We start from the raw sequence: 19162 nt of genomic DNA, 5'->3' as shown, positions 1-19162 counted from the left end.
TTTTGTCCGGCTCACTGTTGCTGTCTGGGTCCTCTGTCCTTGTGGCTTGTGGTTCTGCTGCCTCAGTCCTGCCCAAGAATTTCAACATTGTTCCTATGAAATGTAGCATATGTGTCAACATTAAAATATCAGAAAATGGAGAGCAAAAAGTGAAATTCCACTGAGTGTACATAATACTACTCTAAATTGGAAATCATTACATACCTTCTCTACAACTAACCTAAATGAACTTGACAAAGTTCTGATACTGTAGAATCCAGTAAAATATTAACACTACTAATTTTACAAAAACACAAATCAGTTAAACGTGTCATTAACCTTTAAACTGCCAAGAACCATCTTAAATTTGCATCTATTTTCGTTACTATCTCATAAAAGACTTCCAGCCCAACTTCCCTGGACTAAATTTTGTGATTGGTTGAATATTTTGCGCTAGCTATTAGCCTACATTGAATACCAAGGGGACTAATGCCAGCTACTTACCTAGTAGTGTTAACTGCAGCTGCTACCACTTATCTGCAGATGAAGCAACTGACACCCAAGCTTTGTTCAGACCCACAGAACTTTCTTTTAAATTTTAGGGAAGATCCCATGGTTTGGAAAGATACCAAATATGTCATGCTGAATTACAGGGAAACGTGTATAAAATGATGCACAAAATTTGAATATTCACTCAATATAAGCAGCTAGAGCTTCACGAAAGCGTTGGAACGAGCAGATAGCCTACAGAATATGGATGTGGTGTTGCCATACAGTATGAAGTACTTTGAAGCTAAGGGGAAATTTAAGGGGAAAGTTGGGGTGCAAGGGGTGGTGTCAGGTCATGCCTATAAATTAATCCCACAGGACTCTATGGAAATTAGCAGGCATTCACATACACACACACACACAAACACACACACACACACACACACACAGAGATGTGATTATAAAATGTATGTTGTAATGGATTATTAGATTCATCCCAAATTTGACTGCTGTTAATGCTCCAAGGATTTTGATTTAGTTCAGCAATAAAGTAGAAAGTGAAACCAAAGATGTTAATTTTGTTTGATGAAGTTCCTTAGAAGTGTATCCTTTAGTGGTAGACTATTAACAGTGTGTTGATGAAGAGAAATAAGATGGGCTAAGATAGCAGCTGAGTTCACTAACGTTAATTCTCTCTCGTTGCTTCTCTCTTCGTGTTGCTTCTCTCTCTGTCCCTTTCCCTAACTTTTGGTGTCGGTTTGCTGAACAAGCAGCCAATCACATTTGGCTCTTGAACAGCTGCTTCCGGAATGGAAGCTGTCTGATGCTGAAAATATATATATATATTTTTTGAAAATCAGTTGATGATTTCCCGAGAGTAACGAGTCTGTTTTGAAAATGTAGTGACTAGAAAGTACAGATTTTTCTTTTGAAATGTAGTGAGTAAAAGTAAAAAGTCTTCAGTGAAAGAAAAACTTGAGTAAAGTACAGATACTTGAAAATCTTACTTAAGTACAGTAATGAAGTATTTTTACTTTGTTACATCCCAGCTCTGCTAGGCACAACTCAAGGTGTTAAGTAGTCCTGGAAATATATAAATTAAAATTATGAAATAAATTAACTGCAGCACTGTGAGGGTGTGCAAAATACCAGCAGTAGAAGTTCCTGAAGCAAAGAACAAAAAGAAATGAAAAATTTGTTCAATAGGAAAATGTGAAAAATGAAATGCAGGAAATTGTATTCAAATTTAATGTGATTTTATTCAAACTTTCCTGTATTATAAAATATTAATAAAATGGCTTAAGAGTAATCACTTAACTGAGAGATTTCAGAGATTTCAGAAAAGAAATTAAAAATATGTATATATGTAGGCTATATATATATGAAAATGTGAAAAATGAAATGCTTCAAATATCAATAAAAATGACCTAAGACACATTTCAGAACTGGCACATTTCAGAGGGTTTATTGCTGTAGGATTGTTCATTGACGCTGCTTTGTGGTAATGCAGGCCACAGTGATTAGTAATTTAGGAATGCCTTGGTTTAGAAATTACTGAATATTTTGTTGCATAAAACTATCACGTGGGGGCGCTGTCGTTGGTGGTGATTGCCGCCAATGACGTCAAAATCTTGCGACGCTATCACTGGTACTTTCAGTATGGCGGCATGTTGTTAGTTATATGAAAACAATGCGGAACACCGGCTGTTACTTTGGGAAACGTTAGGGCAACAGCCACAGTTGATAACAACGCTGTCGAGTATGACAGTGTGCAGCTTTTTTCTTCAAGGCCGCTGTCGTTACGGCGACAAATGCTGGAACGAGCACCCAAGAGGAGGGAGAGGAGGTGGAGGTGGTGGTGGAGGAGGAGGAGGAGGAGGAGGAGGAGGTGGTGGATATAACAACTACAGCCGTTCACCTCCTCAGCAACAGCCCAGAGGAGGCAAGGAGAAATATTTTATTGTAACGCACGAATACATGTTTTTGTACCTCGCATGTGCCACTTGAATTGTACGCCAAACTCTACTCAAGAATCTTTAACCTTGCTTTGCATTTCTTCAAAGGTACATAACCTACCTAATAGAGCATAACTTAATACTTTTTCTGAATCGTTGGAATCTTCTGGTAAATTCGGCATATAACAAGTTAGATGGGACAACAACAAGCAGCACTTTTTTGAATCAAATAACTTTTTGAATTGGTCCGACACGACTCGCTACCGCCCTCCAGGCGAACCGATGATAACAGTTTAAATTTTATTGAATGAAGTGCTGCTTTGGTGTATTGCATTCATGCCGAATCGTAGAGTGGCTCATAACGATTCGTAATAGCATTAGTCATGTTCTATCAGATAAGTAACTTTGTCAATCAACGAAAAGGAAGCATTACACTTCGAGATTTTTGAATGGAGTTTGGCGTGTGTGTTAATACTCGAGAGAATGGCACGTGTCTGGGCTATGTTTTTGATATCCAGAGTCAAGGTGGACTGACTTGCTAATTTAGCTACCATTACACTGTAAGTTACTGTAATGCTATTGGATGGTTTAACTTTCAATTTTATGCTCAATGTTGAATGTATCAAACATTCATTTATTGAATGTCTCAATGTTTGTTTAAGGATTTGGAAACAGAGTTTGGGTGAACCCTTCCCAAAGATCGGGAGGAAACTACATTCAGCCTTCATCGTTCTCCTCTCATGGTGGTGATGACTGGGGTGGAGGAGGAGGAGGAGGAGGGAGCGACTGGGGTAAAGGAGGAGGAGGAGGAGGAGGAGGAGGAGGGAGCGACTGGGGTAAAGGAGGAGGAGGAGGGAGTGACTGGGGTAGAGGAGGAGGCGGAGGCGGAGGGAGTGACTGGGGCAAAGGAGGAGGAGGTGGAAGAAGAGAGAACATCAAGAGCAACGAGTTCAGTTTCTCCTCCCAAAACAGATTTTCAGCGCTGAATACTCCCAGCACCTTTGATAAGGGAGGGAGAGGAGGAGGAAGAGCAGTCGGAGGGGATGAGAATGAGAAAAACCTGTGAGTCTGCTTGTTTCTAGGCTGTGCAGCATCGAATGTAACATTTCTGTGTATAAGCAATGTATTCATATGATGATGTCTGTCTCACTCAGGGAGGCCATTCCAAAGGACATGGAGATTTGGGAGACTTCAGGACAGTGGCGTTTCTCGTCTTATTCCATCATCAAGGGAACTATCTCTGGTCTGTATCAAATGTATATGAAGTACATGATTACTACTGTTTTATTTGTAATCAAAGCACTAGGTGACGGGTCACCAAGACACTGAACCTGAACTTGTTTGATTTTTATTCCCTACAGGTTTCACTGATCTCTCTCCAGAAGAGCTTAGGCTGGAGTATTACAACACCAGAGCTTCAGGAGATCTGCAGAGCTATGTGAGTTTAGTATCACTCACTTGTGCTGCACTGATGTGGGCACTAATATTGGATATCAGGCCAATAACAAACTAAAGAGGATATCTGTGTCTGGGAATTTCAATTGTGTCTTGACTTTCTCCCTTTTTGGATAGAAGGATGCTAGATCCCCTCCAATAAAGAAAAATTGGTTAAATCTCAATCATTTTTGTCCAGTGACCCTAAACCAAATGGCTGCGTTGTTCAGTGAAAACACTTAATAATGAATTAAAAGTACTGAAAAGTTGAATAATGGTCCAAGAAACTGTTCTCTGTGTCTTTAGGCTAATGGTATCAATCAGCTGCTCAGCCAGTGGACAAGCAGGGTCCAGGAACTGAGGGTTATGAATGCAGCCACCCGTGTTGCTTTGGTAAGACACACACACACACACACACACACACACACACACACACAGACACAGACACACACACACAGCTACTTTTTGGAGGACCGCTTAAATACAATGACCAAGCTCTGATATTTTTTCTTGTCTGTATCTCCTGCAGCTTGCAGAATTAAACAACCCAGCACCTCAGGCGTCTTCAGGTGGCTTTGAGACGACAACAGTGACTGGATTTGGGTCCTCTACATCCAGCTTTGGGACTGGAGGTTAGGATTAAGTATTCTTTATTGTAATAACCTAAGGTTTGAAGTAGCCTTTGTCTCTATTGTAAGGGTGATCAGTGGTGTCAGTGGTTGAACAGGTGGTTCTGACTTCAAGGAGCTGTCGTAGTGTGCTGTGTGATTTGTGACCACATGGATGCTCTGAGTTTGTTATATTTAGACAAAACAAAACACTTACGACTGGCTTTTCATTGCCCTGTTTGGATGAGCTGACAGCATATCCAGCTTAGCCATTTGCTTCTGTGTTAATTCGGAACTTTTCTGTCCACGTAGGCTTTGGGGCTCCAGCACCAGCCCAGGCCAGCAGTTTCAGCTTTGCTGCTCCAAGTGGTGGCTTTGGTTCCACAGCGGCCCCAGCAGCCTCCACGGGTTTCGGTAGTGCCGTAGCAGCTTCCGCACAGCCTCCCTCTGGGTTTGGCTCCTCCTCTGCGCCCTCCGCTGCTCCTTCGGCTTCTGGCTTCTCCTTCGCTGCGCCGGACGCCAACAAGGCACCGGCCGCTTCGGCGTTCGGCTCTGCTTCGGGGTTCAGCTTCTCCTCAACAGCAAACGCCGGAGGAGGATTTGGGAGCAGCTTTGGAGCCGGAGCAGCCGCCACAGCAGGAAGCGGGAGTGCGTTTGGACAGACGAGCGGAGGGTTTGGGGCGACTGCGGCTGGTAGTGCTGCGGTGGCAGGGTCTGCTGGGGGGACATCGGACAGTCTCTTCACCCCCCAGAGCGAGCTGACTCCAGAAGAACTGAATCAGTTTGGGGCTAAGAGGTTCACTCTGGGACAGATCCCTCTGAAGCCCCCCCCGGCTGACATGCTGGTGGTCTGATAATTCTTGAGAAGTTTGTCTGGACAGTGCATTTGCTAAACCTAAAACCACACTATTTTTTTAAGATGCAACTAATATAATGCTGAAAATGTGGCTTCAGATTAATTATCTCTGTGAAATTTTGCCTCATTATATTAGTTCCATTTAAGATTTATCTTTATGTGCAAGTCATACATTGTATTATGTACAGCTGTGCAAGATTTTTAAATTGTGTCTTGTTTCATATAGGATATTGTTATTGATTCATCATTAAATTCCTTCCCTATTAAAATATACTGGTTGGATTATTGTGAATCAGTTTGCCACTAATGCATTATCTGATGAGATGTTGACAGTAAACTGCTCTTTCGGCATAAAATAAACTTTTTAGTTCTGTTTTTAAATATTAACTAGCAAATGTCTACACATTATTCAGACATTCCCCATTGGGTTTAGATTGGGTTTCATCTCTAATTCAGTCAAGGAGGTGGTATACCAACTTAAAAAAACCCCCAACTAATTAATCTTTTTTAGCAAGTGTTCATTCACTGAAGATTAAAGGAAACAAGATATTTTCAAATTTCTGACTTCTGGAATATGGACTTCATATTAGGCAGTACTTGTTATCTAAAGTGGATCGATTATCTCACCATTTGCACGCTTTATCCCCTGATGTCATGCACTTAAAATGTCACATTTAAGATGTAAAAAAAAGAAAATTATTCTTTCTAACCCAAGATTTAGCTTGAAGATTTAGATTGACCTTTCTAGGTAGACCCTGAAATCATAGATCTTGCTAACATAAACAGCATATTTAGGGTCAACTATAAATTTTTTTAAGTGTAATTACATCCCTCCATCCCCCATTATCAACATTTCATGAGCAAAGGGCTATGAGGAATTAGAGCTATGTGCATGAGAAACTGTTTTATCTGCAACCTTTCCACACACAAATCCATGCAAAACTACTGTGGAACAATTCAGACATCACATCCTGTTACCAACAAATGTGTATATTTCCCTGAATGCTTCATAAGAATATTATCTTTTCCCCTGATTGGTGTGATAGTCTTTAATCAACCAAGTGAAGTCATGAGATCTGTAGTTCCACTGCTCAACCAGAAGAGGGAGTCAGAATACTGGCTCAAACACCTGAGGACTTCATATAAATCTCAATGGGGCATGAACTGAGATACTGGGCCAGTGTAAATGGCTGTGGTCTTATATAGCCTGGACACTATGGGACTAGCTACTTGGCAGATCAAGTAGCCTGTAGTTAGCCTCTAGTTATTATTCTCATTAACTTGGTTCTTTGTTAATCAGATCCTTATGTTACACACAGTATTAAAATAGGAGGGGCCAGGCGAATGAAACCAATATTATCCCCCATACCAGCATGTACATCCAATAAGAGAGAGGCTAGTGTGGCAGTGCATGGGAGAAAGTGAGTGAGTAGGCTATTCAGTAGGTATTCATTAGGTGTTGAGCATCCAGAGGGATCAAGAGAAGAGCAATACAGCGACCAGGAGACAGCAATAAGCTATTCTGCTGCTATAGGGGCTACAGCTCTGCTGACCGGGGCATATTTTTAGCTGACAGGGAGTTTGTGATATACACTGTTATCAGCAGGAGGTGAAACTGAGCTGCAGCCGCCTCCTGCGTGCTTGCGTGTGTGTGTGTGTGTGTATGTGTGTGTGTGTGTGTGTGTAGGTGTGTGTGTATGTATGTGTGTGTGTGTGTGTGTGTGTGTGTGTATGAGATCATCCGTATTCAATATCTTATGTTGGTCAGGTCAAACACAATGTACATATAGCCAATACAATTTTATGCATAGCTATTAATGGCAACACAGCATTGACATCAATCAGCCAGTCTGCCACATAGTAATTTTCTCTCCTCTCCTCTCCTCCTCCTCACTGTCTGTCAGCAATCCCCCCCTCTGCCTGCTAGCAGATACTACATAAATAATTCAGCAGATTAATGTACGGTAGAAAAAGAGATCATCTCATGAAAAGGCACTTGCATGCTCATTTCAGTGTAACTTGTTTAAAATCACCATCCGAGGACTCTTAAAAACAGCCAACCGAGAACGATGAGCATTTGTGAATTCTTGTTTCCCCCCCAACAGCAAATAAACAGATCTAATCACTTACAGTAACTGCTGCAGCATCAAATTGCCGTTCTGCCGTTCTTCCCGTGTTTGTGTAATGTATGCATGAGCTGCACAGTGGATCAGAGCAATATTAAAGATGAGGGATGAGTCTGCTGAAGCCTGCACACACACAACCAGACATACTGCATGCAGGGTCTCATACACACTGACACACATACTGCTTTTTTTTTTTTATTGCGAACACTTCATCACTGTAGAGTACATTGTAGACTTGGTATATTGCCGTGCAATTATTCTATATTAAATATGTTATTTATTACCAATGTCACTTCGGAGAGCCTGCGTGTTTAATAGTCAGGATACATGGTCACTTGTGAGTACAGTCATTTTCTCCTCCTTCCCTCTGGGGGGGATTGTTCAGTATTCCCAGGAGGGAGGTTGCTTGTTTACAATCCTCCAGCTGTAAGATTGGATTTTGAGAGATGACATTTGAGTTGACTGCATGAAATGATTATAGGTGACACACACACACACACACATACACACACACACATACACACCTGCGGCTGTGTACTGCTCCTGCTCACCCCCCTGTGAGATCATAGCTAACAGACCTTGTCACGTGATACACAACACACACTCACACACACACATGATGATGATGATGTGTACTGTAAATCAATTAACTGTGACCTGACCCCTGGCAGCATGCACCAGATGTATCTCTACGCCTGGCTCTAATACATTTAACACACTGCTCCACAGGGGCAAGAGGGTCTGCCTGTCTGCCCTGCTAATGCCCTACTTAGACTGTCAGACAATGTACTGTATGTTGCAGCTTAGTATGTATGTTGTAGCTCTGAATGGATCAATCCTTTGAATTATGACTTCTGCCTGCAGCTATTGCAATTCTTTCTCCCTGGCTGGCTTTCTGGGAATCAGCATTTAAAAAATAAAAGATAAAATATAGCTTCTAAATACACATTGTGTTCATTATCACACTCCGTGATCACTGCATCACCTGACGACAGCAACAGATGCTTGAATGCCAATGAGCTGATTCGGATTCAGTGCTGGTATTAATGTTTGATGGAGGCTGATTCCGGTCGACCCCCCTACCGCGGGAACAAAGAATCCCGCGGTAGAATTGATTGTGTTGTGCCACAGCGCTAGGCCTCTGGGAAACGGGACATTGATCCCAGGCCTCTGATTTATGCCTATTTGAGTGGCTCGTCGTATGGCCGACTGAACGGCACATTTGTCCCCTGCAAGGACCTGGACCAAAGGGCTGAAGATGCCATTTATATGGGCTCACATTAGGATCAGTTCTCCTAAAATACACTGAGAGCAATTCGTATGGTGATGATGAGATGCTGTATGGTGTAGAGAAGATGAGACTAGGTCAAAGCCTAGACTGTTTACACTGGGGAGGCAGTGAGAGAGGCTGGGCAGGCAGCTTAATTACATTACATTCATTATCTGTGTAGGTAGACAGTGCTGCAGACCCGCTAGAAGTGTGTGTGTGTGTGTGTGTGTGTGTGTGTGTGTGTGTGTGTGGAGAGGGCGGGGGCCATGTCTCTGTGTGCACATGAATGTATGTTTTGCATCAAATTGGATGATAGAGCCAGGCTGACCGATCTAACACTCTCTCTCTCTCTCTCTATCACACACACACCACACACACACACACACACACACACACACACACACTACATTCTACCCATAAAGCTCTGAACCTAAATATGCATTGCATCCCATAATTCATGAGCAGCTATCTGGGTTCAAGTGGATAACATCACCATTGCTGCACCATGCTGGTACTGCCAAACAAGTGCATACAATTATACTGGCACAGATTTCCACAAGCCTTTGAAATCCCATTCAGTTGTGTATGTCTTTAATTAGTTTGGGTTGCATAAGGAAGACAGCTGCTGCCTTATACTGTGTAGTGAAATGATCCAATGTGTCAGATTCTTCATATTCACAACTGGACTACGCCTATGCGCTTTGGCTCAGACTGATGAGATGTTTGGACGAGACCCACATTTATTTTTTATAGCCTTTTCAGTCGTTATGCCTCCAAATAAACAAACAGAAAACATTTTTTACCACTTATATCAGAAAGACACTAGCATGTGACGTTTTCATTTATCCAGGGAAGATTATGTACCTATGCTGATTTTCAGCAACGGCCAGCTTCACATCCATACTTTTACACACATTTGGAAGCTGCAAACAGTTTTCCACTCTTGACCACTGTGCAACGCCACTGGAGTAATCGGGGGTTGAGTGCCTTGCTCAACAAGTACTTTCATAAATATTCAGGAATCATCTGTGTCTGCTAGGCTGGAACACTGGAATGCGCAACTGACTTGGGGACCAACTTTGGGCGCGGCAAATGTCTTGGTGCCTCCATCCTGTCCCGACAGGCTACTTCTCTCTGTCTCTCTCTCTCTCTCTCTCTCTCTCACACACACACACACACACACACACACACAAGACTGGAGGTTTATTTATTTATTCACGCTTACCTTACCGTGCCACACGTTGTCGCTGTGCGCCATGCTGCTGGATGGAGCCAGGCCTATAGACCAGTAATCGCATCTCTCCTCTCTCCCCCTCCCTCCCTGCCTCCTCTCCTCTCCTCTCCTCTCTCCACCGTAGCGCGTCTCTCATCGCGCCTTGGATGCAGTGTGACCAGCAGTGAGCAGAGAATCGTTCAGCAAGCCGCCGTCCGCACACCAGCACAGCAAAAATAAAACCCAAACGATGACATTCTTACAGATACAACAGAAGCGAACAATCATTTGACAACTTCCGACGCACACCTTGCCTTCGCCGCTCCTCGCTGTTAAGTGGTAAGTGTTTACGTTTTGATTCCGTTTTAATTGGAGGGAATGCTCTCGCAGGGCTCAATATCCGCGCTAATAGTGCGGTATATGAATAATTATGATGATAGCGCCCGCCATATAGGCCTATTGATATTCTGAATAATGCAGTTAATAGCAGACCAGATGATCAGTGATAAGATATTAACCAATTATCCATATTACAGGGGCATGGCTCAAAGTAGGCACAGCCATCTGTATTTTATCTCGTCGTTACAATGTACAGGCCTATAGCTGGGAGGTTATGGACAGTAAAATGTGTTAGTACCAATTGGGGAGAATGTATTTCTTTTCTTTTCTCACCCTTGTGCCTATTGCATGGTAAGCCTTTTTGCAGTGCAAAGATGCACTTGCTGCTTACAGTTTCTCTTCAGCTTCTCTTACTTGGCAGCAAAGCTTTTTGTAGGCTATGGTCATATGAGATAGTATGGGCAAGATAATGCATTTTCAGCCTATAGTCGAGAGATTATGTGACCTAAATATTATTATCCAGTTTCACACTGTCCATACTATATATGTCAAATCAATATGTATTTTATTTCATATTCATTTTCCTTCTTTCCAGTCATTACACAAAGAATGTAAGCAACAGCTATAACTGTGCATCTGATTATAAAAGTTTACCTACAGTTCCCTTCCCTCTTGTACTCCTGGAATTTTCTACAACATTGCTGGAGAAATAGGAAAGTAATTGTCTGTAGACCTATTGACTTAGCCATATTAGAGAAAAAGTGAAACTAGACCCATGTCAAAGGTCAACTGCATGTTTCTTGGGGTTGTGTTGGGTCAAAGGCAAAAAGGTGCCTCAGGCCAAGTCAGCTATTTGGTTGCATGACTGACTGGAGAAGGCAATGCACCGTTACCCTTTCTGATGGGGTGTGTGTGTGCGAGCATGGGAGTAAGTGAGAGAGAGAGTGAGAGAGAGAGCGAGAGAGAGAGGGCAAGGGAGTGTGGGTGAGAGAATAAGCATATTCTGAGATGCTTGTCCTGTGCCAGCACTCAGGTCAAGCCAAGTGCATGCTGAGGTGTGAGATTATGTCAGATGGCCACACACAGGCAGGCATGCATGTAAACACACACATGCACACACACATACACGTGCACACCCACACACCCACCCACACACACACACACACACACAGAGAATAATGTCCTGATCTTGGCTCAAACTGTGTTCCCCACCTGTGGATAGGGGTAGAAACATGTGACGGGACTCTAGAACCTCTATATTTGTCAGTTGCAATAACTTGGTGTGCGCCTTGGTAAGAAATTATAGCGGTGTGAAAGCTATTTTATATTTTTAACGTGTCTAATTGATAGCATAAAGCGTCGAGTGTGAAGTTTTCTGTTTTTCACAGAAGCACATTAACTGTCACTAAAGGAGCGGGCCCTCCTTGGCTCGTTTTAAGGGGAAAGAGAATAATTATCAATGTGCTTAACTTTTAAAATCCTTGCCTGACTCACACTTGATCCTCTGAATAATCCATTGAGCCTAAAATGAGACAGTAAAAGCTGGAAGCTGACACACACACCCGCACTGTGGAGAGCCATAGACCTAAAAACACATATCTCCATGCTCACATAGCTCAAACATTTCTATGCAAAAGCCATTTTCCCAAACTCTGGATTCTGTGTTTATGAAGTGTTCATGCATATGTGGCACAGTTTATTCCACTTTTGGATGGGTGTGGCTACCAGCTTTTAGGGGCCGTAAGATGTGGGACACACAAGTTCCTATTCACCAGGACATTTTAGGTGAAGCGCGCGTGTGTGTGTGTGTGTGCGTGTGTGCGCATGCGTATGTGTTTGAGACTGAGTAGTAGAGAGAGATGCGTCAGATAGAATCAGATGAGCTGGCTACTCAAAAGGCCAGCCTGACTGTTATGCACTGTATCATCTTCCATCAAAGGGCCCCGCTCACACACACAGGGACGCACACACACACAATCCTCAGAATTCATAGTTGGAAAGGGCAAAGGTAAAGTCCAGCGCAACAGACACACACACACACACACATCTGACCACACTTCAGATCTGTAGCTGGCCGCTGCTGGTCTGGATCCTCTTTGAAATGAAAATCAAATGAAAACAACCAAGGGGTAGAGCAGACACTTATCATAGTAATGAGCGGGCTTCAGTATGAGTGTGTTTGTGTGTGTGTGTGTATGCATCGTATGCGCCTGTGTGTGTGCTTGCAGACAACCATCTGTAGGGCACAATACCCTGGCCAACTGGTATGTATCATCAAAGAGAGATGTTGTGATTGGTTCACTGAGTGGTTGTTCAGTATCGTGCTTCACGGCCCACTTCAGACTGGACTTGCTAATGAGACACTATAGTCGTGTATAACATCACTTTGCACACTCACACTCACATGCAACCACACACACTAGGGTTCAGCCACTACGGGTCTTTGAAGGCTGATGCAGATATTTTTGGATTGAATTTGCTCATAGCAAATGTTTTGTTTTTGTTTTTCACTATCTTTAAATTTGACCATTTTTGTGCCAAAAAGTATTAAGTGTTTCCCTTAGAATTAAATTTTTGGCAGTGTGGAAAAGCCTCTGAACCGGAGGTTAGACCATGGGACACTAAAACTCTCCATAGAAGCTCAGGATGATAATTATAATTTAATATTTGTGCATATTTGATTGGAATCGGATCAAAATGTCACATTCAAATCAATTCTGGTCAAGTTCCATTGATGTTTTAATTGATTATACATTAAAAATTTAATCAAACTGCATCATATCCATCATATCAGAGGTGGACGACACTGACTGGCTGGTATCCAATTTTTAATAAAAGGCCAATATCGGCCTGACCAATATATTGGTCTAACTCTAACACACACGCACTCACACACAACCCAAAAATGAGGTCAGAGATAAAAGGGAGATGGGAGAGAGATGGATTGAAAGCAGAAGATGAAAGTCTTAAAAACATGAGAGAGAGAGAGAGAGAGAGAGAGAGAGAGAGAGACAGAGAGAGACAGAGAGAGAGACATATATAGCTCCTATCTTGTCCTCCCGCAGGATCTGACTACGTTCCAATGCACTCTCCTTCCAGAGGTTTAGCAGTAAATAAGACACAGAGGCGAGTGTTGGTTGACCCCGGCAGTATCTCCACAGGCCTGTTCTAACCCCCCCAACCCCCCACCCCCCCTCCACCGCCGTACAGTCCATGCTGTCTAGCCTGGCACTCGGTGATCTGCACATGGTAAGTGGGGTGAGACGCTCTGTGCCACTCCGCCCCAGGCTGGCTACCAGCGTCCCAGGTGGGACGGAGAGATGGAGGGATAGCGGAAGGGTGGAGAGAGATGTCACTGGCCGCATTAGTCACCAGAGAAAGCAGGCCATGAGTCAGGAAAGCTCCCAGTCTCATCCATCACGCCCCTCTTAACCCACTTTCCCTCCAGCCCAGCCACTCTGGCTTTTTATTTTTCTATTTTCTGCTGGCCCTCCATCCCCCCTACTGCTGACAGAGTAACTTTTCCATCCCTCTTTTGATGGTGATGAAAAGGGGGAGGGGAGAGGGAGGGGGGGGCAAACGAGATAGAATTGTTCAACGCGGGACAGATTGTATTAGTGTGTTGTGGCAAGGGAAAAGAACAAGGAGAGATTAAGGGTCAAGCTTTTTTGGAGGGGGGTGCAGCTAGGAAAGTAGCTAGGAAATGTATTTTCTTTTGGCAAACAACTTTTTCGAAGAAAAATATGGGAGGATTAAAGGCGGTGTGTGTATTCTGTCATTGTAGAGAGAGGAGGAGGAAAAGATAGAGGAATAAAGCAGTGTGTCTCATTTTTCTCACCTGATTCCCCATGGCAGTGTATAGAGAGAAACCTTGTGAGCCAGTGAGACTGCTGTGGGGTGATAGTGATGATATGAGAGAGGTCCCACTCCTCCGAAAGGCTGCCTGCTCAAATCCTGGATGAGGTATTTGATTCGCTGCTGTGGCAGAAACACTCTGTTGCAAGCTCAGCTGTGGAGGCATTAATATGGAAAATGGAAGCAGCGGATGAGTGAATGAACACTTCAAATTATACTCCAAGGGGAAATGATTTGATGGATATCAAGGTGACTTAATGCTAGTGTTCCTGAATGATAGCACTTTCCTTTGTCATTTTGTTGTCATGTCCTCCTAAAAGTCTGTGTGTGTGTGTGTGTGTGTGTATGTGTGTGTGTGTGTGTGTGTGTGTGTGTGTGTTCACCTATGATTTATGACCCAGCATCCCATAGATAGGAATGTAGTGGAGGGTAAACCCACCTAAATTCAGTTTTATTTTCTTGAATGGAGTTTACTCACTTTTTCAGTCTGACATATATCTTTATGATGTGAAATTCAACAGTATGATAATCCGTATCAAACTGCTCCATATCACCGTGTCTTTAAGGGAAAAAAAAGCTTAAAAATCATGTTCATGGATGCTATTCTGAAAATATAATAGATTTTTATTCTTATGATGATAAGAGGCCATAGTTTACCCACTTTTTTATTTACCGCGATATCGCAGAGGTACAGCACATTTTAATTGAACATTACAATATTACATTACATTCTGAACAGCTTCAAACAGGCTAATCTCACCTTTTATTCATATATCATGTTGTTCTGATGCAGAACCTCTAAACCTTTGCTTCCCTGCCACGCCTACAGAGCGTGATTCAGGCAATTTGTCTGAAAACACGGTGTGACCGATCGAATTTATGTCTGCTGTCACAAGGTGATGTAGAGGGAGTGACTCAATGACTCACCTCATTAAAGATTTTATTGGATAAAAATTTGATTGGGCCAATGGGAGAGGCAAAACCAAAGCTCCTTATGAATTCCTTTTCTGTTCATTTCACGGCTGTTAGCATTTGATTTGGATTTGCGCGCGTGTGTCACCAGGCATAATATTGCTCCGCAAAGTGTGAAATGTGAAATTTGTGAACACTTAATCGCTGTATGACTGTATCTGGTCATTTTTTTTGCCTACACCCACCGTGAGTTTGATACTGGAGAAATCTAATCTGTGTCAGAGCAAAGTGTTTTACAAGAGATCTGGATGTTTATCAAAGTCCATCAGCCTAGACATCAGTGTCAACGCCCTCCATCATTCAATATTTTGGCTCTTTCTTCTCCTGCACTCTGGCACGTACATTCAGTACAGCATGTGTGTGTTTGCGGCGTGCTGGGTTTCTCTGTGTGTGTTTTTGTGTGTGTTCCATTTGGCTCTCAGTCGTCCTACGGCCTGGCACTCTCACCGTGTGTTTTTGTGTGTGTGTCTGTGTGTGTGTGTGTGTGTGTAGCTGCAAAACCAGCCTTCTGCTCTCTCGCCTTGAGAGACCCCTTATGATCAGAGAGATACATCAGCCACACACACACATACATACATACACATACACACACAAGACACAAGGCCAAACAAAAGGCAGCAGGCACCAGGCCTCCCCATATCGTAACCTGGGATATTGCCATGGTAACCTCAACAGGAAGTACGTTACAGCTCCTGCCTGCCCTTGTGCACTGCCGCTGTGATTCTGCATCATGGATTTCTCCCTCATCCTTGCTCATTCTGCTGTTGCACTCATCGCAAGTCACTCTGGACAAGTGCATGAGTGTCTAAAATGTCAAATGAAAAAAGAAAAAATGGCAGTTCCACTCCCTGATACAACCAATATGAACAGACTATGATGCATACACCAGCTTCATCTTCTCAAACACAACCGGTTCCTTGGGTATGTTGTCACAGCTCTTTTCTTTCTGCACAGAGAAAACAAAGACTGTTTATGACAGGAATATACTGTCTGCTCTGTAGAGCTTTTCAGCCTTTACTTATCAAGGGAAGAGTTTTGCTGAGTGTGCAGGCGCTTTCTCAGCATCGCCCTGCTGAATATGGATATTATATGTATCTTTTCATATGTATATTATTATGCAAACACAGTCTTCTACTGTTGGCCACTGAGTAGCTCCACTGCTCCAATCAATCTTGATCACACACACACACTCACACACATAAATAAAGGCCAAAAGAGGGTTAGAGGGCAGGGGGTGGATTGGGGTGGAGATGGAGGAGGAGCTGATGGGGCCACCAGGCTGCGTGTGTGTGTGTGTATGTGTGTGTGTAGGTGTGTAGGTGTGTGTGAGTGTGTGTATGGGGGGTTGGGGTGATGATGCTGACGGGAGGAGAAATAAATGAGCTCAGAGATGAGGAGTTGGAGAGCACAGAGACATATGGCAGGGGAGCTGTCTGGCACTGAGATGAAGATAGATGGGCTCCGGTCTACCTTTAGGTCCAGCAAAACGCTCCGTATGGGGGCAGGCATGCGGCGGCACCTTAAAGGGGAGGCACTGCAGATATTAGAGACTGCAAAAATCCTAAATTGCATAGTGGATTTTCTTCAAAATTCAAATACAGATCAACTTTTATCCATATCCAGCATTTTTAGAAATAAAAGAATAAACTGCATCTAGACAAAAAATGTTGTTGTTTTTTTTTTTTTTGCTGAATATAGATTGCAATCTAAATTGTGGACATGCATCTTTTAGGTTGGGGGTTGCGTAATTATAGTAATGTTTAGATTTTGTTCAGTTTTAATAAAATATAGGATTTTTTGCAATGTGTGACTTGATTTGTAAGCCAGCAAGTTTTACAACACCAGAACTGAAACAATTTCAATTTTGCAGTTAGAATATTTTTTCAATTAATTATGCTGCCCAAGAATAAATGCTCTGCCATTCAAAAATAAAATGCAGTTTCTATTTTTTGTCACTGAAGGAAGTATCTCCCAGGCTTGATCTTTCATTCTGACTGCTGAACAGCCCTTAAGGCCATAAATTTGATGTGCTGGATCTCAGCCTAACAACTAAGCAGTCAAACCTTAGCTGCACAGTTATGAGAGCAGCACCTATAGACAATTACCAATGTCAGTTTGTCAGTGCAGTGCCAAGGCGACCGGTACTGCTAGGGCAGATATCTTCTGGCCATTCATCTCTATATATACTGTAGCTCACCCTGTGTCACTTAGCAGCATCTCTTCTCCACCAGAGAGAGAGAGAGAGAGAGAGAGAGAGAGAGAGAGAGAGAGAGAGAGAGAGAGGCAATATTGTTGTGAACTTTGATGCTAATAAAGCATGTTGAATTGAATTGAAATTGAGAGAGAAAGAGAGTGAGAGAGAGAGAGTGAGAGAGAGGTCATCATTAAGAAGAAGGGAGGCGTGGATGCATTTCTCATTTGTTGCCACTATCAGTGTCATATTCTTCTCTCTCTCCCCGTCTTGCTCTCGCTCCATCATTTCACCCGGCTCTGGTCTGGCCTTCCCGCAGTGTCTTTTCCTTTATGTCCATTCGTTATGAAGCATCCTCTCCTCCCACGGTTCTCCCTCGTCCTTCTTGTTCCTTCACTCATTTTCCCTGTCCTCACGCCTCTCCAAGAGAGAATTATTCTGTTTATCTCCTTCCCCTCGCAGCCTCGTCTTTCCCTCCCCTATCCTCATTTTCTCCTGCTCTTCCTCGCTGTGTGTTCAAAGCGCAGCGGCCCCCCCAGAGAGCCACGAGAGAACTGTGCACGGCACGGAATAGACAAGAGGCGAGAGGGAAAGTAGGGAAGTGGGGGGGGGGGGGGGGGGGGGGGGGGGGAGAAAACGGGAGCGTCGGCTCACCTGAATGCAGGTCTGACGCCCTCTTTCTTTCCCTCTCTCTTGCTCTCTCCATCTTTATCTGGCCCTCACTACCCATTTCCAATCCTAACAAATGTCACTGCAGTAGCTCTATATAAAGCATGTAGGCTTCCCCCCTCCTCCCCTTGCTCTGTTATTATGAGTTTCATTACAAAATGCCAAAATTTGCCCTTTGCTACATCAGTACATCTTTCCTCAACAGCACCCACCTTGGTTATTGCTGTTATTCTAAATGCAGCCTGTCATAAGCGCCTGTCAGCAGACTTTTTTTTTGGGCAGTAAGCATCATGGCTGCGCTGGTATGACAAGGCAGGGTAACGATGATGATTTGCAGCGACATTTGAGGCGCACTACTTTCACATTTGCAAAGTCTTCAATTCCACAGGGGATGAAGACATATTAAGGGCAGTTTCGCTCTATAGAGTTTATGTATTATTTACATTTTATCCATATAGGTTCAGCTATGGGAGTGTGTCAGTTTTTGTGCCATCCAACATTTGTGCACCCTACCTTGTAATAATTTCTCCTGTATGTCGCTGTGTATGTAACAATGAAGCTTTTATATGATCATGCATGCATAACTTGCATGTGTGTGTGTGTACAGGTACATCTTTGCTGTGTGTTATCAGGCGTGTGTGTGCCAATGTGCAGTCTCCTGTGAACCGCCTGTGCTACACTTTTGGCATGAACCAAGTTTTGCAAGTACTGATTAAAAGAGTTCTGAGATATCACAAGACAGCAAGGCTGCACTGTCTGTGTGGGAAAGAGTGAGGGGAAAAAGACAAAAAAGAGAGAGAAATGAACCAAGCGGGAGATTAAACAAGTGATGAAGCAGGTGGAAAGAGGGGAAGCCTACAAAAACCGGAGCGGGATGGAAGAAGAGAGGTGAAGAAAGAGAAAGATAAAAAGAAGTGTTGGAGCACGGTGTGCAAGTGGAGCGGTCGACCACAGTGCACCTACATATTTAATGCGCCCTTGGGCTGTCGGTTTAGTCTCAGCATAATCACACTGCTATTAGGAGAGAGGGAGGAGAGGAGAGGAGAGGAGAGGAGAGAAGGAAAGGAAAGGAGGGAAGGAGAGGAGAAGAAGGCCGGGTGGTGCAGGGAGAGGAGCTAAACGACAATAAGGACAGTTGTTCCTCTTCAACCAAAGAGCGATTTGTATGTCGGTTGGATGGTGCAAAGTTTATCAAAGTTCGGCGTG

At 43.4% G+C, this 19162-nt stretch overlaps 2 protein-coding genes across 2 annotated transcripts in view; both read left to right on the top strand.

Moving 5' to 3' along the window:
• Nucleotides 1-2137: 2137 nt before the first annotated feature.
• nup42 (nucleoporin 42) lies at nt 2138-5575 on the top strand. Its single transcript, XM_071527823.1, has 7 exons — nt 2138-2356; nt 3086-3485; nt 3578-3666; nt 3785-3861; nt 4164-4250; nt 4387-4489; nt 4778-5575. The coding sequence occupies exons 1-7, from the start codon at nt 2230-2232 to the stop codon at nt 5317-5319; spliced, it is 1425 nt and encodes a 474-aa protein (XP_071383924.1). The 5' UTR covers nt 2138-2229; the 3' UTR covers nt 5320-5575.
• Nucleotides 5576-10207: 4632 nt separating this feature from the next.
• rims3 (regulating synaptic membrane exocytosis 3) overlaps nt 10208-19162 on the top strand; it is a 31616-nt gene continuing 22661 nt past the window's right edge. The window contains exon 1 of the mRNA XM_071527826.1: nt 10208-10269. The gene's annotated coding sequence lies outside the window, so the exon portion shown is untranslated. The remainder of the gene's footprint in view (nt 10270-19162) is intronic.

This window comes from Centroberyx affinis, unplaced genomic scaffold (assembly GCF_046629955.1).
Source record: "Centroberyx affinis isolate AG114_WGS23_722 - 3 ecotype Tasmania unplaced genomic scaffold, CSIRO-AGI_Caff_v1 ptg001577l_1, whole genome shotgun sequence".
NCBI lineage: Eukaryota > Metazoa > Chordata > Actinopteri > Beryciformes > Berycidae > Centroberyx > Centroberyx affinis.
Note: the sequence above shows the minus strand (reverse complement) of the source record. Positions and strands in the feature narration are given on the sequence as shown.

What these genes read in the sequence shown, in the direction of transcription:
- nup42 (XM_071527823.1), top strand. Translation starts at nt 2,230, where the DNA reads ATGACAGTGTGCAGCTTTTTTCTTCAAGGCCGCTGTCGTTACGGCGAC. An exon ending in AGGAGGAGGAGGAGGAGGAG is followed by an intron (nt 2,357 to 3,085) that starts GTGGTGGATATA and finishes TGTTTGTTTAAG; the next exon opens with GATTTGGAAACAGAGTTTGG. An exon ending in GATGAGAATGAGAAAAACCT is followed by an intron (nt 3,486 to 3,577) that starts GTGAGTCTGCTT and finishes TGTCTCACTCAG; the next exon opens with GGAGGCCATTCCAAAGGACA.